General features: G+C 37.9%; 1 protein-coding gene across 5 annotated transcripts in view; it reads left to right on the forward strand.

Annotated features, from left to right (window-relative positions):
• Positions 1-24,547, forward strand: part of DNM3 (dynamin 3) — a 182,920-nt gene that overhangs the window by 36,362 nt on the left and 122,011 nt on the right. For 3 of the 5 annotated variants that reach the window (XM_050900709.1, XM_050900711.1, XM_050900708.1), the window contains exons 8-15: positions 831-966; positions 2,327-2,394; positions 3,892-4,030; positions 5,952-6,038; positions 8,059-8,129; positions 11,765-11,813; positions 13,459-13,488; positions 20,264-20,377. In XM_050900709.1, the coding sequence (XP_050756666.1) occupies positions 831-966; positions 2,327-2,394; positions 3,892-4,030; positions 5,952-6,038; positions 8,059-8,129; positions 11,765-11,813; positions 13,459-13,488; positions 20,264-20,377 (694 nt within the window). The remainder of the gene's footprint in view (positions 1-830; positions 967-2,326; positions 2,395-3,891; positions 4,031-5,951; positions 6,039-8,058; positions 8,130-11,764; positions 11,814-13,458; positions 13,489-20,263; positions 20,378-24,547) is intronic. The other 2 variants (XM_050900713.1, XM_050900712.1) reach the window with 1 other exon arrangement.

Consider the following 24,547-nt stretch of genomic DNA (forward strand, 5'->3'; position numbering starts at 1 on the left):
AGTGCAAGCACAACCAAGTAAGCTGGAGCTTGTGGTACTGACAGCTGCCACATTGACGTGTTAGTACTGCTTCCTGAGCTAGCTTTTTGGCATGGGAAAGTAAGTTCCTTAGCAATCTCTTCCAAATTTTCCAGCACTGGATCAGCTTAGTGGCTTGATTCACATCACGCTATTGGACTGTATCTTTTTGAAAGATACTAGAAAGATCAAAGAGTCATTGTGGAGAAGTAAGCTCTCCGCAAATGGTACCTTTTGCTGTAAGACTGGAGATTTTTGCTTGTGGTGGTCTGCCCCGTTGAGCTCTGCGGTTTCTGTAACAGCATCTAAATATGGATGTGCTTTTCTATTCAAATACAGTAAGTATTATAACTTAAACATCAGGACTTTTATTTGCTTATCCTACTAAAAAGACTGCTATCACTTTTTCTTGTCCTTAAAAAAATTTTTTTGAAAATTCATGTAATAAATAATGGTAGCATTTACAATTTTGTGATCATTGATAAAACATGAATGTAGCCTGGTACCCTGCTGTATTTGTAGCTGACTTTAATATACAGTTTAATAAACAGTATTTTTTAAGAAAATACAACATTTATGAAGAAAGAAAATAATATACTGAACTATGTCCTGCAAGAGAGAAGGGGTGTAGGGGTGTGTGTGTAGGTATGGATTCTATGGATAGGCAGCTTGGCTGAATGAATTGTTGTTATAGATACTTTTGTCAATTCCTAAACATGTAATAGGCACTAGTAGTCACAAGAGTTGGTAGTTGACATGCTTAAATGGCTGTGTTTGGTTTTTTTTTTTTTCTCCTCCTCTTTGAAATTTAGGATGGTACAACAGTTTTCAGTGGACTTTGAAAAAAGAATCGAAGGATCAGGAGATCAGGTTGATACACTAGAACTTTCAGGAGGTGCCAAAATCAATCGTATCTTCCATGAACGTTTTCCTTTTGAACTAGTGAAGGTATTTATCCATCTTGCTGGTGTGCTTTGTGTTTTATTTATGTATTCTTATGTTCATACCGATAGCAGTAAAGCCAGGATAAGGTCTGATTGGAAGAACATGCTCTTAACTGTGGAAGAAATTACATGAAGTTATAATTGAGACATTTGGCTTCATTTCTAGTTTTGGATACTGAGACATGCTAAGAATTCTGAAATATAGGAATTAGAATATAATTATAGTCCCAGTTCTTACTATTTTCCATGCTTTTTTATTGTTTTATCACAAATGGCATCTTCCTTCTGGTTAGATGGGGCAGGCAAACAACTATTTAAGTTGCTGTATTCAAGTAGCTAGTACCTATTAAAATTAGAGTTATGGAAAATAGTAATTTTTTGTGTTTTCTACTTCCTGTATTCAATGCATTAAACCAAAGCCAGATTTCAGTCCTACACTTTCATAGTGGGAGGTGGAGCAGAAGCAAATTTGGAGTTTTGAGATAACATTTCTCCTCTTGATACATCTCTTCTGGCTTGCCCATCCTTTGGGTAACAGAATAAACGGAGGTTCAGTGGGGTGTGAACTAATGAAACCTGGTTTCCTATGAATTTGTGTTACCTATTCTTTGACCCCCACCCCCCCCCCCGCAGTGACTTCTGCTTCCTCTCACCATGAACTCTACTGTATCTCCAGTCCCCATTCTTTTACACTTCTCCTAAGCTTCCTTTTCACCTGTTTTATGTTCAACTGCCTTGACATCCCCTAACTTTCAGTTAGGTAAGAACCAGACAGGGTTGTGGCTGGTTCCAAGGTTTAAGTATGGTAGGTCAGCTAGCAGGCCAGCAGAACAGATGACAGTTGAGCTTAGGTAATGACCCTTTCGTTTGTGACAACACTAACTTCTCTTCCAGCTAGGCGGCTTTCAAGAAACTTAAAGAAAAGCTTTATAACTTCATAACTGAGGCCACTCCTCTCTTAAATTTGGTTGAAAAACAGTAGAATGGGAAGGGGAGGATAAACAGAGCATAATCACAGAAGTTGCACCACTTTAGGAAACCAGGCTTAAAAAAAAAAAGTTGCATCTTCCAAATCCTGTTTCTGGCTTACTCTATCAACTCTGCAAAATCGTTCCAGCTGTTGGTATATCTGGAATGGAAGGGTGCATAATTTTCAGCAATCCTTGCTGCTGCCTGTAGCCTTAGTGTTAAAATGTTTTAAAATAGTTACACTTTGTTTAGCGTAATTAGAAATGAATATTTTGCCAGTTGAACTTGCCTATCTTCCAGTTATGTTGGGAGAGGTAATATTTTCTGTTTTATTAAAACAGAATATAAATATAGAACTTCGCCATATATGATCTCATATGCTTTTGTTCCTCTAGATGGAATTCAATGAGAAGGAACTGCGGAGAGAAATAAGTTATGCCATCAAGAACATACATGGTATCAGGCAAGTGCTCCCGTGTTTTCAAGCCCAGTCACGTTGTAGAGGGTGTGGTCTTTTTAACCTGTGGACACACTGGCTATTGACTGCTAGACTATGTTACTAACACGCTGCTCCCAGCAGCTGACTTTTTTTCTTCCACTCCTTTACACTTCTGTTTTTCAGGTAGCTATTTTGGGCCAAACAGTTGGTTTGCCCAAAGAGGTTTAATTTACCTGGAAATGCTGGAAAATTATTTTACAGAGAAAATCAATGACTTTTTTTCTGGTAGTGTCTGCAGTTCTGTTAAGCCTGTATTCCTGAAAAGTCATAAGTTTTAGAGGGAAAACTTGTGTCTTGATATGGAAAAAACCTTTCAGCTTGTGTTGCGGCCGACTCCTTGCACTGTCTTACTCGCCTTTATTCTCAACCGTTTCTTGAAATGACTGATTTGCAACTGAGTTCGCTGAGGTTTCACTTTGTGGATATGTCTGCAGTGTATTAGGTTTGGGAAGAGGAGGTATTTGGTTTTTTGGTTTGGAATGACCTAATTATCTCACTTTGGAATGATCAGTGTTTTGGAGGGACACTATCAGATGCATACCCATTTTTTGTTCTTTTGACAATAGAACAGATTCCAAAAAGCTTGGCTTCTTCTTTTGTGGTTTTGTTTTTGGGTTTTTTTGGTTGTGTGTTTGTGTTTTTCTTTTTTTTTTTTTTTTCCCCTTCCCTCCTCCTCCTCCCCACTTGTGAGTACGTAATATCTTTTGAAAGCATTGCTTAGAAGCTTTGTTGTTCTTAGTGTTTTGGAAAATGTTCTTTGCATTACTTGTATAGTAAATTCTCAAATGGTTGACTCTACTACCCATGGTGCAGTATTTGAACTTTACTGTTCTTATTGATGGAAAGGTCTCGATGAGCAATTTATGGTAGTGAACTGATAGTTTGGGGCATGTTTTTATAGTTTGCTTTTTTATATAATTTGTCTGCCAAGATAGACCTTTGCAAGCAGTGTTTGAAGGAGAAGGCAGGCCTATTTGTTTAGAACTGGTTCTGTGAGGTATCTGTTATATAGGTTCATATACCCTGCAGTGACCGACTGTGAAATTCTCCATATAGGACTCTGAGTAACAGAACCACATTTCCTGTTACGAGTGAAGAGAAAAGTGCAGCTATAGGATTCTTATGGGTTTGCTATGCAAGTAATCGTGCATGGAGTGCTGCAGCTGCCATTCATCCCTTCTCTAAGGTTTGATGCACTGCTGAAGAGGCTTTATTGCATTATATCAGTGCTCTTTAGAGTTCTCGCAGTCATCTTCAAGTAGTAGGGCATGTTTCTACTTTTATATTCTTGCTCGCAATGACACTTTTTTAGAGAAAGGAGCAAATTTAGTTCTGTGGAAGTCTGTGTAGGGATTGTTATTACGCAGCTGTAAGCCTCTGAAAATGAAGATATGAGCAATTCAGTAAAAGATCTTCCTTGCATGGTGTTTTCATTACTTACATATTCTTTTATGTCCACAGAACAGGTTTGTTTACTCCAGATATGGCATTTGAAGCCATTGTTAAAAAACAGATAGTCAAGCTGAAAGGACCTTGTTTAAAAAGTGTGGATCTAGTGATGCAAGAGTTAATCAACACTGTGAAGAAGTGCACTAAAAAGGTAACTTGCAAATAGATCTAGTAATGTAAGTATAATGTAATGGTGTAGTTGATAATACAAAGCCTGTCTTGCATTTTACGGTATTATAAGAGATTTCTGACGTAGTCACTTGATGTACAGAGTAAGACTCTCTAAAGTAATTACGACTTCTGCAAAACTCTCAAAACAATGTCATGCTGGAAATCTTCATTTTTTGATTCCTGTGTTTTGTACACACCTTATGATTGGCGTTTTTTTGAGTCAAGAGTTGCCCCCAGTTTCCTCTTTAAAACCGAGTTTTCATTGGTACTGAAAATGGAACGTTGGCAGTAATTCCACGGATGTGTAAATAGGCAAAAAAAAATTGTACTTTAAAGTTTTCTTTTCCAATGCTAATAAGAGGAAGAAACAGTGAAACTTTTCTAGAGCAAAGGCCTCAAGTGTGTTCAGAGACATCTATCAAGGAGAGAAAAATGCTTTTTCTATATCGAAACTTTACTGGGTAGCGCCACAGTTCTTTGCAATGTAATGGGTCCACAACTTCTCCTGTGCTTTTTCCATACACAACCCCAAAATGTCTGATCTTCAGCTGTCAAGAAGTTAGAAGTGGAAAACTAGGAAGACTTCATCTTCCTTGTATTTGTACATCCTTGCATTAGTGTTGACGAATGAGTTTGCTGCACAGAAATGTTGAACATTTAAGTGGAAAGAACTGCTGAGCATTGAACTTCCTGATGTGCAAGTTGTGTGCATCAATTAAACTTTTAACTCAAGATCCTGCAAGTGTAATAAATTAAGAAATACGTTCATCAAAACTAAACATAGCGTTACTATGAGTATTTGGGAATGGTTTTCCTGAAATGTGTGCTTGGGTTGGTGTATACTCTTAGAATGAAACCTCAGACTTCACCCCCTGCCAGCTGTGGCTAAGGAAGCATGTCAGATATATTAATATGAAGCTTTTTTTTCCTCACACTTTTCACCTTCATAGGAAAGTTGTCATTTGTAAATACTGCAACTCACTTGTCTGGAGCATTGACAAATAAGTTGCTGATTTTAAATTCTCTTTTCTCCCATTAGTCTGTGATATTCTAGATGATACCATTGACTCTTGTAGACTTCTTAGCTAACTGGCTAATTTATTGTCTCACCTGTTCATCTGTCTTTCCCACCATCTCAGAGTGCAGGATATGCTAATAGTAGCAAGTACAGGAGTGGTTCTGGGATGTAAGCACAAGTATGCTGAAGTTGTTGAGAAATACCCTGTCACATCCTTTGCATTTTTCTGAATAATGCAATTTGTTTTGTACCAATGAGCATGTAAAGGAGCTATTTCTTAAAACAGGAAAGGGTGACACTCTTTTGACACAGATCATAGAGAAGCAGATTGGCTGTGATATTTTGAGCGGAGTTTCCAGGTTTTTTCACTTCTGTCAAAGTTTGGAAGATATGTCACTTGAATTAATTGTGCAGATTCTTTTCCCAGTGCTGTTGGCCAAATTTACTGTTGTGTTTTTGCTGTCTACATTTTTAAGTATTGTTCTTGAGATGTAAAGATGTTGCCACAAGGTGGAGCCTTCAAAGAACAAGAAACTTGGAAATTATTTAAAGCACCACTCTGGAATTAGGCACAGTAAGAGAGAGAGGCATGGAGAAACCTCACCCCAAGGCTGATAAACTGTGATTCACATGTCCAAAGTGTCTTTTCCTCAGTGTTCCATGGAGCAAAAGCACAGAAACAATCCAAGGGTTTAGGTCTCTCCAGTTTCTCTGGAAAAGGACCATTAATAGCAAGTAAGGCTTGCTTTATACTGTAGTTAACTTTTAGCCCAAGCATTTATAATAATTGCTCTCTTCCAAAGAGGAAAGCTGGAGGCTCCCCTGTTTGTATTCTACTGAAACCACCCTGCAGGTGTAAATTTCTATTAATTTTGCTTTTCAGTTGGCAACATATCCAAGGTTGTGTGAGGAAACAGAAAGAATTGTTGCTGGCTACATTCGTGAAAGAGAAGAGAAGACCAAGGATCAGGTGAGAATACATAGGAGATCTAACAGTTTGGGGAAGTGTGTGAAGGAAGAAAGTTCTTACGTACAAAGTACAGTAAGACAATGAAAGATTTTTTTCTTTCTCCCCCCACCCCCCCCCCCAGCAGGCTGCACATTTTGGAGGGGGAGACAAATTGCTCCTCTACCATTGAGCTTTGACAGAGGAGACTAGAATTGTTACAGAAAATCCTAATCTGGTCTTTCAAGATTAAGATTCGTGGCTTAAAGTAGAGTTGGCTTGTTCCTGTGCCGCAGTGCGCCATCTTCTTAGGTGTGCCACAACAGCTGTTTGTGGGAAATCGATTAATGATTAAACAAATGCACACAGAAATACCCAGCCTTTTTTCTACTTTGTTTCCAGGTTTTTTTTAACATACCCATCCCATGTTCTAATTACCGTGAGGCCCACAAGCAATTGTACTGGGACTCTTGCGGGAGTGACAAGCTTTCCTTCAAGTTTAAAAAAAGTTTAAAAAAAAAAAAAAAAATTCAGAGAAACTTGTTTAGAACATTCATCACCAGCTAAGCACTCCAAATCCAGGAAACTTCAAAGCTTAGATTACATGTGAGAAAATCCACTGGAAGTGGAAACAGGAATTATTGTCTGGAGGGTGCAGAGTGTGACAACAGAAATACTTGGGGAAGAAGGGCTAGGCAGAACTCCTAAGTTGTTCTGGTCTCCTGGCTCTCCAGTCTTGTCCCTGTGAGAGCTAGGGAGCTGTGCAGCATGTCCTGCTTCTTTTAATCTGTGCTGTGAATGTAGTCTTAAAAATAATTTTTTAAAAATTGTATTTGCTGGGCTTGTACTTGCAGGGAGTTCTAGTTAGCACACTCAGTTATTTCAAAATTTGGAAGAAGATACAAGTTACTTAGAATAATTGAGTCTTTTTTCTTATTGTTCCATTCTTCATTGTGTGCACATACCTGGCAATTTCCCAGAACAAAGTACAAAATACTAGCTTTCTGTAAATGCCAAGGGTTGGTCAAATAGGTTATTGTCACATATTCACATCATTATTTATGCTGTTAGCAGTTATTGTTAATAAATCAAAAGACTAGTGAGGATATTTTCAGAGGTAAGAGCTAGACCCAAACCCCGCTATCTTTTGCTCTGAGTGAGGCACCTGATATCTTCTGGAAGTTGTGAAGAATTTGGGAGTGATGCTGTGTCTGAGGAGCTGTACAGAAATGACTCTGTACACTTTGAGGAGATTAAATGCTACCATTTGGTAACAATAGGTTTCTTTCTTGCTGATAAATGGAAGTCTGAAAAGATGGCGGGAAAGTGCAGTCTCATGCATGTTCAAGCAGCTGTTCAAGGGTTGGAATGAGCTTTCTCTAATGTCTTAGAGATATTGAGTTAGATTATCAAGTTTGAATCAAATTCTGTCTCTGGGCTATTGAAGGACTGGCAAGTGATAGGTACACAAACCATTCATTCTGTTATTTCATTGACTAGCCCATCTCTCAAGCCAGATGTGTGCACCAGAATGCCTGTCTAGTACCTGGACTGTACATTTTCTGGACTAGGGCTAGCTTACCTATCACTTCTTTGTGTAGTACCTAAAGAAAATTTAGGTACCCTGATTTTAGGTTTAAGGTTTGGGTTCCTTGCTGGCTTGGCTGGAATGCTACAAATAGATAGAATTTTGCTTAACTTGCAAAACGTAGAGCTAGAATCTATGTTATATATTATTAAACTCTCTCTGGCCATGTGTGATTGATCTTAATGAAGTGGACAAGAGCCAAGATAGTGAAAAATGAGGTCTATCAGGGAAAAAATAAGAGGGAATAGCTCTTCCGTAGTCTAGCTTATTAAATAAGCACATGAACAGAAGTGGTGGGATTTAGAAAATATTGTTGCTTTTGGCTTGAACAATTATGAAAGCAATATTCAATAATGCAGAAAACTCAAAAGTTCTGCTCTTTTCTCCCTTCTTTTTCCTCAATCTCTCTCCTCCACCTTACCCATCCTTTTTTTGCTCTCCTGTCTCCCCTAACAGGTGCTGCTGCTGATTGATATCCAGGTTTCTTACATCAATACCAACCATGAAGACTTCATTGGCTTTGCAAAGTATGTATATAGAGACTTTGTTATAAAGACACTGTCAGTTTTGTTTTGTTTTGTTTTCACTAAGTTCAAAACACAAGTCCTGAAGTGTGACAGTGAAGATGCAAGCTGCAAAGTCCCAAACATGCAGGAGCCTGCTCTTTCTCAATATACACAGTGCTGAGCTCTGCCCTACTTGTAGGGGATTCTTTACCCCAGTTCACAAGCCTGGTTTCACTGAAGCTGAAGCTTATGTCTTGGTCTGGAATCACATGCATCTCGGGAAGCAGCTTTGGCAAGCTGATGCCCTCACTGTATCCATTTTAGGACCACAGAAATGTATAATATTGGTAGTCTTTCCACATTGTTGCTAATGCATATTTTGGGAGCTGTGATTCCGTGTGAAACAGTTTTGCTCAGAGTAATGGATGTCACTGAATTATAAATGTGCCTGCTGTTTGGCTGTAGAGAATAATAGTAGCAGAATGCCCTGCAGGGCCTGGTTTGACGTTCTCCTCACTTAATTGAAAAGGCTGTGAGAATATTCTCCAGAATGTTCTCCCTCAGCTTCCAGCAATTTGTGCCTCAGGGGCTTCATACCAACGTTTTGACACTAGTAAAAACATTAAAGATGTCTTCACTCTTTGAAGAATAGATGTTTCTTCAGTCATATTCATGTCATATTTGCTATAACAGTGTTTGGAATCACAACAGGTTTCATTCATGTGGGATGCTGGCAACAAAGTTTGGCACCACAGTGCATATTATACTATGGCCTATTCTAGTTAGCACTGTGAAGGAAGGTCTACATCTTTGGCAGTGTGCCTTGAAGGTTTAAAACATGGAGTTCAGCAAGCTGAGAGGGGAGAAGGCAAAGCCAGGCACTGTTTATGTGTTTTGGTTTGAGCAACTTTCTCTAGAATTGTTTGCAGGTCCTAGATATCTTTATCAGTTCTCTTGACAAATGACAGGATGTTGTAGGAATGGTAGCTGGCCTTCTAGAGGTCAAGATAACAACCTGCCTGCTATTTACTTCTCTTCATCCTTTTCTGGCAGGAAGAAGCCTGCTAAAAACACTCCATATATATTCATGGTGTGTGTTGTGACCTTGGGAAGTCACATAGTCCAACCTCCTGCTCAGAGAAGGGTCAATGCTGAGTTCAGACCAGGTTACTCAGGGCTTTGTGCAATCAGATTTGGAAAACTTCCAAAATCGGAGATTCTCCAGCCTCTCTATGCAGCCTGTTCCAATGCTTGCCTCTCCTCACTGTGAAAAGACTTTTCCTTGTGTCAAGTTGGAACCTTCCATGTTTTATAGTCTTGGATTCTGGAGTGCCAGATATTTCTGGAGCTATTTCATTATGTCTCTTCCCTGGAAAAATCCCCCTCATGGATGCTGCTGCTGGGGCCTGTAGTTCAGTCCATGGTCCTCACTGCTGTGTCTTTTCCAAGGAGTTGCAATGCCCGAGTTCAATTTCTTGGGAAAGCTGCTTACTCTTTTGCCAGTTGAGATCTAGAAATCCCCAGCCGCTGTGCACGGGGTATAAGCAGATAACAAATGGCTCTTCGATGAAGTTCACTGATAAGTTTAAGCAAGTGTTTCTGTAGGCTGAAACTGATGGGAAGGGAAGTATCTTTGTTGGCTTGTGCTCAACTGGAAGAGAGTACTTGGATAACTAAGCACAATTTAAAATGTAAAATAGATTAATTTTAACCTATAATCATAATATTGTTATAGCAATTATGTTAGAACTGGAAAATGAAATAATTTTTGGGTAGCATATGGGCTTCTGCAAGTTCTAAACATCCTGGACTATAGATTCCCCAGATTCCCTAGTGTTTTCTTTCTTTTGCTGAGTCTTCTAGCCAGTTGTTTCATGTGACTGCAGTGTTTTGTAAGTGTAAGTCCTGTGAACCTTGTTCGTAAGAATGAGAGCACAAGATATTTCAAATTACCTTGCAGCATTGCAGGGCCTAAGGCAGGCACAGTGCCATGTGAATTGACTTGAGAAGGATTTAACAATGCCAATATTTAGAACAACTTTGCATAGTTATGAAATTGTGAAATCTTAGAATGTTAATGTTTGTCTCATTTAGCAGAACGAGTGGTAAAATGTTGGGATTGAGTTTGTTTCCAGTTGGTGTAACTCAGACATAGCTACATGCTTCAATCTACATAAAAAGTAATTTGTATTTAGGACAGTAAGTAGAGGACTAATTGCTGGGCTATTTCTAAAAGGCATGGGTTTCTTAGTATGATGATAGTGGTCTAATTAGCTTTCCTAAGGCAATAAAATAAAATTTAAAAAACAAAACCCAAAACCAAACCAAAAGAATGGCAATTAGGTTTCCTAAAGCCATCTCATGTGTGTTTCTCAAACAACATATCGGAATTGATGAGGGGGTTCGTGCTGTGTTTTCTGTGTGCACGTTATTTAATTGTAATTTATGCACTAAAGCTTATGCAACTCAGATGATACACCAGAAACATGCGGTGTTATTTGGTCAAAAGGATCTGGATGATTGAGAGCTAAGCCCACTGAAGAGGCACATGGAATAAACATCCTTGTGGATCTTCTTATGGGCAGCATGTAGACTGCTGGTTTGATAGAGTATGGTCCAAAGGGCAGGATCAGAGTTGAGACAGGGCTGAGTTTGGCGCTTCAGCAGTTCTTTGGAACAGCAGCTGTGCACAAGAGTTGCAGGATTGGCCCATAGGCTGTGATCCAAGCACATCTTTCTTTCTTACTCTTTCAGAGCAGTGTTTGTAGCTGATCTAATATGTATGCTTTTTCCTTCAGTTAATCAATGCCTGGTGAAATGGTATAATCTAATCCAAACAAAACTTCCTGCCACCAGTGGCCGCTCTGGTGGTTGAGTGGCCAAAGCCTGCTCTCTGAACACTTTTCTTCCTCTTTCCAGCAATATTTTAATTTTGTGACCTAACACTTACAAGCCACCACATAATGCAAATGCTTTTAGAATTAATGGCAACTTGTATGTTTTTGAGACAGGAGTGTGTTTTGTTTCAGGAACTGGGATTATCAGAGTTCACAAATTGAGCAAAATATTTTAAATATGGTTTAATTTCAAATATGCTCTATTCTTATATGATTCCAGCTTTTTGAACCAGCTTTGTGATGGCTTCATCCATTGGTTATATTTACACCCTCAAAGTGCATATAAATATTAGAATAATATCCAAAACAAACCGTCGAGACAAAGCTATTAAGGAGCCTCCAGCAGGGGAGGGTTTTGTTGTACTGCGCTAAATAACAGAAATGGCTTGCTTTTTGTCTCTCTTGAATATTTATAGAGGCTAATGTTTCCAAAGTTACCCACATGAGCCATAATTTCTCTGTGCTTTTAGTAACCTTTACCAATCCAATAGGATGTTGTTACAAAGGAGATGACTAGTAGGAGCTGTCTGCTGTGCATGTCCCTTTGGTCCTAAGCAGGCCGATATAAGCAGGCGTTCCTATACTGTAAGAAAAAGTAGTTGAAATATGCAGATATATGCCATGATTTTGCTGTGTTTCTTTGTTACTCTAGCTTTCTGTGCTGGAATCAGAAGTAACTATTACTGCTAAAATCTATTCCTCGGAAACTGGCTTAGTTCGAGTTTCTTCAGTATAACTCTTTTCCTCTGCTTCCCTTAGTGCCCAACAAAGAAGCAGTCAGGTTAACAAAAGTGCAGTGGGAAATCAGGTAGGCACCTGACAGAGAATGGATAATGGCATGTGCAAGTTAATCCAAGCTGTTGGCTGCGTTTATTTGTTGTGTGTCATTTACCTCTTCTGCTTCAAACATACATAAAATGCGTCATCATCGCCTTGTTTTACTGAATTTTTCAGAGCCACCTGACTTTCATTGTTATCATCATTTATTGTTTAATATTCCCACTACTGCTTGCGCTGCTGGTTAGTGTCTCCCCTCCCATGCCGTTCAGTGCATTGAATCTTTCATGTTACACATCAATGTATTTTGTCATTAACTGCAAACTTGTGAATTTCAGAATCCAAAATGCTGGTGAGTACTCGCTTGTGTGTGCTTTGTCATAGTTGTTTTACTAGTTCTTACGTGTTCACAGTTTAATAGCAGTGAAGGGGCAATTCAGCAAGCAAAAGCAGATTTGCCTTTACCTCTTCTGAAAACTTTCAGTTGACTTCACAAAGACGTTGACTATGTACCATAGGCCTTTCTCAAAGTAAATGAAGAATAACTGGTTGATGGTCTCAGATTAATTAGCATTTTCACTGAGATACATTAATGTAATGACTTGTTTGTTTCTTTTTATCACATAAGAATATGCAATTGATTCTGCAAGATGCTAAGTGCTCCTGAGCTTTGCTTCTTTCTTTGCTTTTGTGTGGGCCAGGGGTGCTCAGTACTTCACAGGGTCGGTCCTCTTTTTTATATGAGATGAAAATAATGAAAATGCTACAACTTTGATGGTTTCTGCTCGCTTTGAGGGTTTTGCAAAGTCTTAAACAGAAAGAAAATGTTATGGAATTAGTACATACTTTAAAAGGAAATAAAAAATTCTAGTAAAAATAAGACAATGAAATTTTGTATAAATAATTACCAGTATTGAACGTCTTCCTGATGTTTTCATGTGCAATTTGGTCAAACAATGCTCAGGAGGTGAAAGGTCAAGGTTTTCAAATGTGACCACTGACGTTATATCCCTCAGGTGATAAACCTGAGATTTCAGGAAGTCTCCTATTCTGCTGCTGTAGATGAGAGTTCTAGCATTTTTTGAAAACTTAGTCATCTTTTTGGGGATAGAAATCCAACCTCTTCATCCCACCAAGAAATTGCTAGTCATTTTTGAGATGTTAGTTAAAATAATCCATTAACTTCTTGGATGTGATGGTCTCCCATAGCCTGACCAGCATGAGTGGCATTTTTGATGTAATATATGGTTTGGACTAAAATGAAAAAAGTTGAAAGGTCTAAACACTGAAATGGCTTCAAAGACTAGTCTCTCCCCTCTGAGGAGAGATTTACTTCTTATCTAGCTGTGCTGGAACATGTGTCAAACACAACAACCGTCATCGCTTTAGAGTGTCTCATAAAAGGAAAATCGACCAATTATCTGGCTCTTCAAAAATACACAAATAAAGTGAATGATTTTTTAATTAAGTGAATGTTCTCTCTCTAAAGAAGTGGAGAAAAAGCTTGGCGTTTTAAATTAAATGTTGAGACTTGATTACTTTCAGTATAAAGGACTTTGCTGAACCTTTTATTTTAAAGATAATAAACAGATGTTTGTAAGTTAATTGTTTGGAGTTGAAAAGAATGAGAAAATGTTTCTGAAATAAAACTTCATTTTTGCAATTTGCTATTTCAGGGAACCAATCTACCGCCTTCAAGGCAAATTGTACGAGCTAAGTTCTGTAAGCTTTATTGTTGCTTTTTCATTTAGCTTCTCAGAGGGCAAAGTTTGTCTCTAACTCATTGGTTTGTTGAATACTTGCTACTAAACTATTTAATGTTAAACTGTCTTGTCTGTAACACTTCCTCAACAAAGTATAATTGCAGTTCATCACTTAACTGCTACTAACCTGCTGTTACAAGTATGAACTAGTATAACTTAAAATGTTGTAGAAAACTTTGAATAAAATTAATATTTTTATAATTTACTGAGTTTCTCAAACTAAAATGACTAATTGGTGTTTATTTTATTATATAACTGGAAAGCAGTTTTTTTCTGATGTAAGTGCCTCTATTCATAGTAAACCTCTTTTTGAAAGGTGGGCAAGTAAGTTTCTGGTAACTGAAAGGAAGCATTAGCTCTTGCGTAAATGAACATGCTGTTTATGGGTACAGGTACTGTTCTTGGTATTTTGTTTTTGTAAAGGAATTACTTCTGATAGAAAAAGTGAGTTTTATTCATAAAATTAGAAATATTTAAAGCCTTTTTAGCATTCTTTTCATAGCACCAGGAGGATCAACATATCATGGACAGACTCTTTTCTAACCCTTCCACATCATGAGTAAATAAATATGTGAATGCATTTAATATTACTAATTAGAATTAATTGTCTAAACAGCAGTTAATTTTATAACAAGTTACTACTGGTTCAGCGATGGTTAGGTGTAAAAAGTAAATCTCTATCGTGTGCATTCTTTGGTAATTTCTATGATGAAAACATACACATTTTTCAAGTTTGTTGCCACATCATCAAATTATATTAGTTATCATTTCAAACAAACTTAAGCTAAGCTTATATTCAAGAAAGGAAAAAGGACTAGGCAGCATTGATTTGAACAGCAGTTGAACTGAATCTCTCGGGAGATCAAGATCATTAAGTTTTCCCAAAATAGTGGGATGCTCATTTGCAATCCATTGCTTTTCTTTTTTGTAGCTTCCTTTGAACTGGAATGATGCAGATAACTATTAACTGTTTCTGTGTATCTCAGAAATAAGATGAGCGCAGCAATACTGCGCTCTTGGAAGAAGTGTAATGCCAATTCCTCTTAACATGTTTTTGCTCCTTTTTCCTCTACTACTAATTTATCCTCTCACGCTTAATCTTTGGCCTTTTTTGTTTGTCTTTTCTTTGCTACCGCCTGAGGTTTTGACCTGACTTCACAAAGTTTCTTTTTAAGCCACAGGTTAGTCTGTCTTCTAATTTGCTTGAAATAATCAGTGTAATGCTTGGTTTTACACAGCACACTAGCAAAATCTGGTTCCTGAAAGCTGACCCACTCTTAACTGTGTATTCTGTGTGTTGGGATTTGTTTTGGTGACTAAAATTTAGTGTTTAAAGCTCCTCTTCCTGATAAACCTTTGAAGATGAAGGTGTCATTGCTCCATGTGCCCAATTGATACTCTGTCTGAGAATGCAAGATACTCAAATTATAGAGTATTATTTGTAATTTATATGAAATTCTGTTTTGTGTTTTACTTCTGTGGCAAAATCTGCTGCTGTGCTTGAAGTAGCCCCTGTAACTGGAGAAGGGGCTTAATCTGAACTATGAGTTTCAAGTCACTGTCCGAGTGATTTGGAGATTTGGGTTTGAAGGCTTTATTTGACCTGCCTCTTTTACAATGTTATGCCAGCAATCTGATTCACTTGTTCTGGACACAAGTAGCATTCAGACCCCCTCAGCTGGCCTGAACCATAGTGCTAATAAGTAACTTTTTCCCTGGTAACCCCTTTTTTCTTTTTTTCTTTTTAATCCTGCTTTGTAGCATACTTTGCTGCTTCTTTTCTTCAGATATATTTAAATCCTGTTACCCTGCATGACCCAGGAAAAAAAAAATGTGTTTACGGAATTTTTTTAAGCAAGTAGATGGAAATGGAAACTTGTGCCATGGTTAGGGAGGTGGTCATGAAAAATCATGACAAGGCTGTTTTGTTAAGAACTGCCAGTGTTTCTATAAAAGAGGTGGTGCCCATGGACAACCACATGATGCTAAATTTTGAAATATCCTTGAATGAGACATGCTACTGTTGAATTTTCACCTTATCAAGACTAGAGAAGTATTGCTGTTCTAAATGGCCTTTAACTATACTTATTTTTTAGGTTAAGATTCCTTCATGATTGACTTAGTCGCCTCAATCTTTGTTTAACTACATTTGGCAGCATGTTTCAATTTTTCACTACTGAGTGCTTTGCTTCAGTAAAAACTAATTTTTTCTTTAAAGTAGACATATGTTTAGGACTTAAGCCACTGCCATTATTTTTAAGTTATGCGATACATTGTGCAGTGATTTTGGGGGAAGCAATGTCACGAGATCTTGGTTGAGTTCAGTATCAGAACAGATCTGATCAGTTTATGCTCTGACATTTGGCAAATTACAGTGAAATACTGTATTAGGTTTACCTTCTGATCTGTTGTTCCTTTTTAGCCTCTGTAGTGCGAGAATCTTCATATTTGAACCCAAAGAACTGACAGCTTGTAAGGATGCCTCACAGAGTAGTTTTTGCAACTTTTATTCTCTCAATGTGCTTACTATTTGGTAACACATGTTGTTATGACAGTGATTAGAAGATAGAGTAGTGCTGGGAGTTGTGTTGTGTGCTCAAAATTATTTCAATGGAGTTACATAACACAACTTTAATAGAGAGTTATATTAACTCAACAAATGCTGCTGCTGGTATTGTTGTGGAAATAGCTGTTCTCATGATTTTCACACTTGTACTTCTGTCTGCCCAGTCAATTTCACTTATCTCTCACTTATCTTGAAATCATCTTTCAAATAGTTCTTTTAAAGGAATGGAACACTTTCTGATTCTCTAATGTATTTCTTTTACAAATACCTTATTGGATTTAATGGAATGAATAAGTCATGCAGAAATACATAAAATGTACTTATTGTGTCAAATCCTGCTTTCCTGTTTATCCGTGAAGTGGTGGAGAATAAGAACAGATATGATATGGGTTTTGTGCAGCTGAACTATCAGAAAATGACTTCCTTCTGGCTTGTTCATGTGCATTCGTACCCTCTAAGTTTCATTTTTCAGACACCCAGGTTAGGTATCAGGACCCTGAAGGAAGGAACTGTGTCATCTCTTGTTCATCCTGTACATGGAGTCCGACTACCGGTCAGAATATTGTCTTCACTAGCTTTTGGCAATACCCATATTTTTCACCTTCCTGAAGTTCATAACTCATGTCACTAATATCCGGTTTGCACAGAGTGACATTTAGAAATATGATAGAAAATACTGAAATGGATCTCTCAAATCCAAACCAACCAGAAAATGAACTAGTGTAAACAATAATGAAACACACTACTTTCATTTTTCAAGTTTGAAGTACAATACAACATAGCTAACATGATAGTTAAAAAAAAAAACCACCCCGCCCATCAGAGGTTTTTATTTTTTAACTTCAAAAGTCTGTTTGAAAATCTTTGCTGCTTATTGCCCATGGAAGGACACTTATTTCTAAAATATAGCTTGAGTTATTCACCTTCTCTGGAAAGTAAAACTATGTTGCTTAATCTCACTTTGTTTTGCAGTTACACCTTGATCCAACATCTCCCTCCCCCTGACCCCAACACTGGTACTGAGTATTTAGAAAGTGTAGCTTTTTGTAGTTAACAAAATGTGCCTGGGAAATGGGAACAATTCAATGAAAACAACATGAGGCTTAGCACACTAAGCTCATCTTCTCTCTCTTGATGTCCCCTGGAACTGCTTCCAAGTATTTTGGATAATTATGATCTGTTGTAGTGTCCAGGATATTTTAGAGAACACAGTACCCTGTTTTCCCAGAGGAATATAGATAAACAGGTCTAGAAATTTGCACATGAAAAACATGTACCCAAGATATTGCTATAGCTTGGTGCCCTGCTTTTCATGCAGTGTTGTGTGGGAATGACAGCTGGATCTAATCCTCAGCACACAGGATTTTTGAGGAAACAACTGGCAAATTCCTTCCTTTACAAGACAGTGACCAATGTTTGTACTAGCAAGTCAGCTTGTTTCTGTCCACACCCAGCGATGGTTATGCATCTATGGGGAGATGCGTTGGACTGGAGCAAGACAATCTTTTGGAGCTATGCAACTAATGTAGTTCCTACATTAGAAGTATGAAAAGCTTCATTACTTCTTAAAGGGCTTGTATAGTTTAGATTTTAAAATCTTGGCTTGGTCTGTTTTGAGACCTATACCACAAATGCATTCTTGTCAAATTGAGAAAATTTGACTCTTATTAATGTGCTACAAAGCCTATGGTAATGATGATGGAAAGCACTGAATGGAATAAGCAGTGTGTGCTACTTCCCTTCCCTTTTAAGTGCTCATCACCTGTAAGGTTCTTGAACATGCTACTCGTGTGTTTCTTACTGGTTCTTACTTCTAGAAACCACCTCTTTATCCCCACTGTGACATCTGTCTTCAAATCTTTTACTCTCTCTAAGATTTGTGTCCAAATCAGCTTTCAGTAGTGTGCTGGCCCGGCTGCATGTGCTTCCTCTATGTGGATATGTGCTATATAGGGAGCAACACGGCATTTTCAATTGCAGACATCATGGTTCAACAGCATCCTATCTCATAGCCTCTTATTTCAATTTCTTTATAACATGGGAATAACCACCTTTGCACGTTTGCTGTGAAGTATTTAGTCTGCTGTACAAATACAGCTTGCCTTGTTGCGGAGCTAAGTTCAAGTGGTTGGGGAACCTTAATTTCCTGGATTTTTCCTAAAGTTTCTTCCATTTGCACTTGCATGGTTCAACGCAGAAAAAAAATGAAGTTAACTTGGTGCCAGAACTTGTTCTGTGGCAGCTGCCTGAAGGCTAGTACACTGGCTATATATGCATGTTGCTTGTTTCCTGTTAAAAGTTTACTTCAATAAACATTGTAAAATAAAATGAGGATTTGATGGGTAATCAAGTTCGTATCAGTATGTTTCCCTTAACTTGCACTCGGACAAGCATTCCGTGTCTATTTGTACTCAGTAATGCCCCCTCTCCGCTCACACCCCACCGCCCCCCATGAAGATGAATATTAAAAATAATGACAAACTTCTGCAGAAACCTTTGTGGTACAGGCTATTCCATCCAATCTCCTCGTGCTATACTCTTGAGTCTCTCTATGGGAGTCATGTCCAGTTCTCTCATAGCTTTCTGAGTCTTCAGAACCAAATCAATGCTTTCTTAGTGATTTTTCTTACAGGCTGAAAACCCGTAGACTGTTTTTGGATCTTCAGTGGTTTTCTTACTCTGCTGGCCTGGTTGGTAGTGAGTGGGAAAACATGATCATCTTATTTGAAATGAAATTGATACTCTTGGATTATGTGCATTACCAATACTTTTACCAGCTTTTCAGGGGCAACTCCTGATCTCTTTCTTTGGTTTAGTTATCAAATATAACTTAGTCCCTTGCTCTGTGCAATACCAAAGCTGTTTTTTTCAGGGAGCTTACATGAACGTACATGCTGAATGGGAGTGAATTCTGATTCTGAAACTTTTATAGCTGACAAGGAATAGATATTGAGCAATGTTTTTCTCTGGTTATCTGTTGATACTGGAGTTACTAGTCTTGTAAAGCCCTATGAGAGAAATGTCACAGTCTCGTACATTTCTCTAAAAGCAAGAGGAAACTCATGTTTGATCACGCAAGTCCGTGCTTGTGGGACTTGTTGAGGGAGTTCTGAAGGGTTTCTCTGAGCACTACTTCATTCCATCTCAGTACTTCATAGGCAAGTAAAGGGTGTTGCTGTGGAGAGAAACAGAATGGCTGAGGTTCCCTGCATCTGTGTGATTGGGAGAGTTCTGTTGTCTTGTTCAGAGTATGATAGGAAGGAATGTTTGCTTTCTCATATAAGTATTGGAGAACAATAAATGTTCCAATAAAATTGAAAGTTTCTATATGATCCATAAACCAGTTCTCATGAACATCCTCTCTTCACGTCTGGAGTTGTCTCATTCCTCTTAAGTTTTCTTTTGTCCCTATTTCTCTTTACATGATACTCCGGGCCTTAGTATTTATAGGTATGCTGTTCCCATCTGTTCTTTCATCTTTGGCTTATATCTATTTTATAAAGTTCTGCTTTACCCATTTTTCCTCTGTTTTTTATTGCTGCCTGAGGTTTTTTTTTTCCCTCTTTTCTTTTCCTCTTCTACCTTATGAGAGGAAAAGAGCTCTCATATACCTCTACTTACCACTTCCTATCTTAATTTCAAATTAACTGTAGAAGACCTCTCCACTTTGTCACTTGATTCAACCCCTCCTGAAAATTTCCAGTGTGTGCCAGAAGCTACTTGCTTTGCCGGAATCTAGGTGCTTTTCCTAGTATCAAACTTTACAAATGATCTTAACAATTAGACTAGAACAGAGTAGTCATATATAAAGTTGTATGGACTTTTACAATGTGTTATTACACAGCAAATATATATCTTCAAGTTTACACGATCCTTAATGTGCTCATACTTGCTGTAAGTACAACACGGTAATACTTGGGCTTCTCTCTTTCTCAAACCTTTTGACTGAAAACACTATATTCACTTTGTTACGTTTTTTTTTTTTCTTGAATGATAGGAACCTGCAAAAACTCTTGAATTTGCCAGAGACTGAAAAAACGCACCTGTTCTTGTTTTATTTAGCAAGTCTTTATTTACAAGAATGAATGCAGCAACAGAATTATGTCAAATGAGTAATGGACTAAACTTGTGCCTGACTGCACCTCTGCACAGGTCATCCGGAAAGGCTGGCTGACCATCAACAATATTGGCATCATGAAAGGAGGATCCAAGGAATACTGGTTCGTTCTAACTGCAGAAAGCTTGTCCTGGTATAAAGATGATGAGGTAAGGAATGAAGAACTTTTTTCTGCTGGGGGAAAAAAACCCAGTATTTATTCAGTCTTCCGATATCAGCTTAAAATATTAAATCAGCTTGTACAGACTTGAGCTGAAAGAACGTTTTAAGGTTTTACGTGTGTTCTTTAAATTTTCTGGTTTTGATTCATGGAGAATGCTGACCCTCTAAGACTTCTGTTGAAATGTTGATAACATAAATACAGGGTGTTGTGCGGGGTGTTTTTGTTTGTTTTTTGTTTTACTTTTTTCCTCTCTTCCTGTGGTTTCCACACATTGGTCTGAAAAAAACCAAAAAAACCCACCAACCTGTTTTGGAATGTTCTGTTTGGACTGCTCTTGCAAATCTACTGTAAGTTAATCATAAATTGTCTGGGTAAAGTTACTTCTAAAAGTAACTACAGCAATTGATTTAATGATAACAGTTGTTCTCCGGCCTCATATTCTGAGAAGATGAAAAGCCTGTCTGCAGAGTTCTGTAGTCGGTTGGTATGGATTTTCAGATGTGACAAAAAATGCACCTTGGTAAGAAATGTCGCTGCTGATAAGTAAATCTGAGGTGAGTAATATGAGGACTGGAAAAAGCATTCCTATGATTAACAGGACATCCAGGTTGCTCACTTTGTTGAATATGTTGTTAGGCAGCTCGTCTGTTCTGTTTAATTATTTTTTCAACAATGTTGGTATTGATACCCTCTATCCAAAACTCCAGCAGTCTTCTTGTTAATTTTTGAAGGTTAAAATAGAATTATTATGTGCACTATCAGCTTTACAGTAAAGCCCTTGTGATTTTTTTTTTTAAGGTTTGTGTTGGTTTTTGTGGAAAAATTGGGCTACATTAAAAAAAAAATCCTATTATTTTGTGATTTTTAAATTTTTCTTTTTCAAGTTAAATGTTTTCAGCAAAAAATTTGGTGACTTTTGGGGTGAACCAGTTCATTGGATGGAAGAGGCACAGGTAAAGAGAGTTTTAAATGAGCTCTAAAACATCATCCAATCTTTCCATCTTATTCTAAGTAATAATCAAAACACTGGCTTACCCCAACAAAACAGGGAGCTGGTTGATGGGGACTGTGCAGACAATTCATATTCTGTTTAAACTAACTTAGTGTTTTACTGCAGTGGATTTTCTAGAACCACTGGGGAGAGGTCCTGCAATGCATGTACATAAGCCAGAGCTCTCTTGAGTCCTGCGAATCCAGAATGTGGTACTTATCATAGGTAGTTACTTCAGTAATACTGCTGATGGTGCAAACTGCGCTGGTCAGTAGTGTTTTTTTCCTGAGTCAGTAGCCATTTTGGGATAGACCTTAAGACTGAGGGACAAATTACGTTAATCTTGAAGATTTTGCCCCTTGCCCTTTTATTTAAGTTTTAAAGGGATTCAAATGTATTTACTGTAACAGGAAAATGAGTGCATGTCAGACAGAGGGGAGGAGCCAAGTGCTAAGTGTCAAGAGGGGAAGTGTTATTCTCAGATTATTGAAACATAATTTGAAGTATTTTATTGCAATGACATAAAATGAATTAAAAAGAAATGCAAAAGTGCCTTTATGAATTTGAAAATCTGAAGCTGTTGGTTTTTGTGATGGACCTTGAAGCTACTAGAACTTGTTCTCTTAGATTAGGTACAGGTAACTGTAACTAAAATATGATAAGTGATGTGGTGAGATTAACACCCTTTACTGCGTTCTGTCTCAAGCAATTGGAGGTGCATCCAAGATGTGCTGTGGCAATTTTTTAGGTAGTTTTGGTGTTGCTTTTTTGAGTCTGATCTTTGTTTAGTGTGAAATATGAAAATTCCTGAAAATACTCATGGAATGTCTTCTGCTATGCAACTTTAAAAATAAATTGTTTGTTTTGATAGTCTGCTAGGGAGAGTCACCTGGGAATCTGAGTAGTACATGGAGGGAAATGGCCGCTGTCTGATTTCCATATGTATATTTTAAAATAATGTCTCTTAATTGCCAAACAGTTGTGTTTTGAGAGTCATGAAAATACCAGTAGTTCATTCAGGCCAATATGGGAGATCACTCAGGAATTTTTTAGAGTGGTAAGAGAAGATAACAGCATAGTATTCCATGCTTTGCTGGTGGAAGAAGTTCCTCCTTAGGTACAGATTTGCTGTGTAATTTGATTATTCTGTCCTGGGAAAGAGTTCACAAAGTTATGTTGGATTTTTTTTTTTTTTTTTTTTACTGGACCTTTCTCTGTAGGACTTAAAAAATTAGTAAGCTCTGTTTTAGATACTTTCTGAAGATGGTCAGAGCCACGGCTTGACCATTAGGTTAATCAAAAGACCGGTGACTTGTTTCAGAAACAAAACTACTGGCTTCTGAAAATAAAGGAGCCAAATATTTGATCTCTTGGCTGAATTCCAATTTTTATAATTACATTTCTTCTCCTTAAAATATTCTCCTCGCTTTCAGCTTGGTTTGGTAGTTGTCACATCCTGTTCTCAGATGATTATTGAAATGGCTGCATGCTGTTGTATTTCCACCCTGGTAAGATATGTAGTCTTCAGTGATGTGTGAAGTGATACCCATGTTTATGTGTCTGGACTGTGCCCGGGCTCAGTACGGCTGTGCATGCTGTGAGGTCGTAGGGAGTTCAGATCCTCCATGCCTCCCACTCGGGCCGGTCACTTCTGCAGTCCTTGCACAGTAGCAAGAGCCTCTCCATCGCAGCTGGGGACGATGCAGAAAGTCAGGTCTCACCTTCCTTCTCCTGCCACAGTGATGTGTTCGTTCCCCCTGCACCTCTACCCTTGAGTAAGGAACGTTGCAGCAGCTTGCGTACCAGTGAGCTCTGACAATGTACTTTACAAAGCTACAGTGCTTGCTAGGACCTCTAGGGCTGTGTACCCCCTCTAGTGTAAGCTGAGCCCATTTTCTGTAGTCTGGAATTTACTCTGAGATGAAAATCGCTCTCTGAATGCAAGTGGTTGCTTGCTAGTGGCATTAGAAGGATGTAAATTATTTCCTTTATTTGTGAGTCACAGCTTTTATAAGTGAAGAATCTACAGTGGAATGCATTTTGAAGCAAGTTACTTTGGCAAAAGATTTCAAAATTTGTTGTGTGATATCAGTATTACAAAAGAAACGATTGGTTTCTTGACATGGTTTTGTTGCTGCTCAAACATACAACAGGATTTTATTCTTGATGAGACGGGAATCAGTGCCTAAGAATACTTTTTAGGCTTATAATTATGGAAATATCAAGCTGATGTTTGAACAGTGCGGGTAAAGCAGTTATGGTATCAGTTATGTGAATACTAATCTGGATTAGTTTCTGATCCTGCGTAGGGTTGCTTGTGTTCGTAACTTTGTTGCGTGACCAGTACCATGACTTTGTGCTTTTCCACTTGCTTAAAATCAAGCAAGGAAAACACTGTGTACCACTTTGAGGCTATTGTAAATAAGTGCAAGGCTAGCACATTCATTGACCTCACAAATAATAGTATTATATGGAATACTCTATGAAAGAAAACTAGCTAAAGTATTATAAGGCGTACCTACACAAAAAAGATTAAATCTGAGCATTTTAGCTCTCAGTTGTTACTGCTTTGTTAAGTAACGCAGAACGCTGTAAGCTTTTGTGCTAAGGTTCATTTGAGAGTCAACCTGCAAATTTGAAGTTTGTGAATTAGCCACTTTACGTTAGGATAAAATGGACTTTGGGAATGTGGAACACCATTCTAGCTTGTGAATCAAAAAGCTCTTTGTTGTAAACAAAAGGATGCCATTTGTAAAGTGGTGGAGCATTTTTACAGGGCATGGTCAGAGAATGTGATTTTATTATTTTTTCTAAAGCATCCAGAGATTTCACTGGCATTATTGGTGTGCAAAGGATGCCAAGCTGGGCTCTAGGAGGAGAACTTCTAAAAATGTGAAATTTACATTTATTGGAAAAATCCCGTTTAGTCTTATTTCCAAATAAAACATTTCCATTCTGTTTCAATAGGAAAGGATAGTATTATCAACATCCAGTGATAGATGCACTTTGTATTATAATTTCACAGTTTATCCCCAATTGTAAAATTCTGTGTGGTTTGGGAGGAAGATATGCAGATAAGTGAGGTGAGAGAGCGGAAAGGGGAGAAGTTACTCTAAGGTCTAACATTGTGTCTGTTCATAGAATTAACTTGCCACACAACAAGCT

This window comes from Gymnogyps californianus, chromosome 8, assembly GCF_018139145.2.
Source record: "Gymnogyps californianus isolate 813 chromosome 8, ASM1813914v2, whole genome shotgun sequence".
In the NCBI taxonomy this organism is placed as follows: Eukaryota; Metazoa; Chordata; class Aves; order Accipitriformes; family Cathartidae; genus Gymnogyps; species Gymnogyps californianus.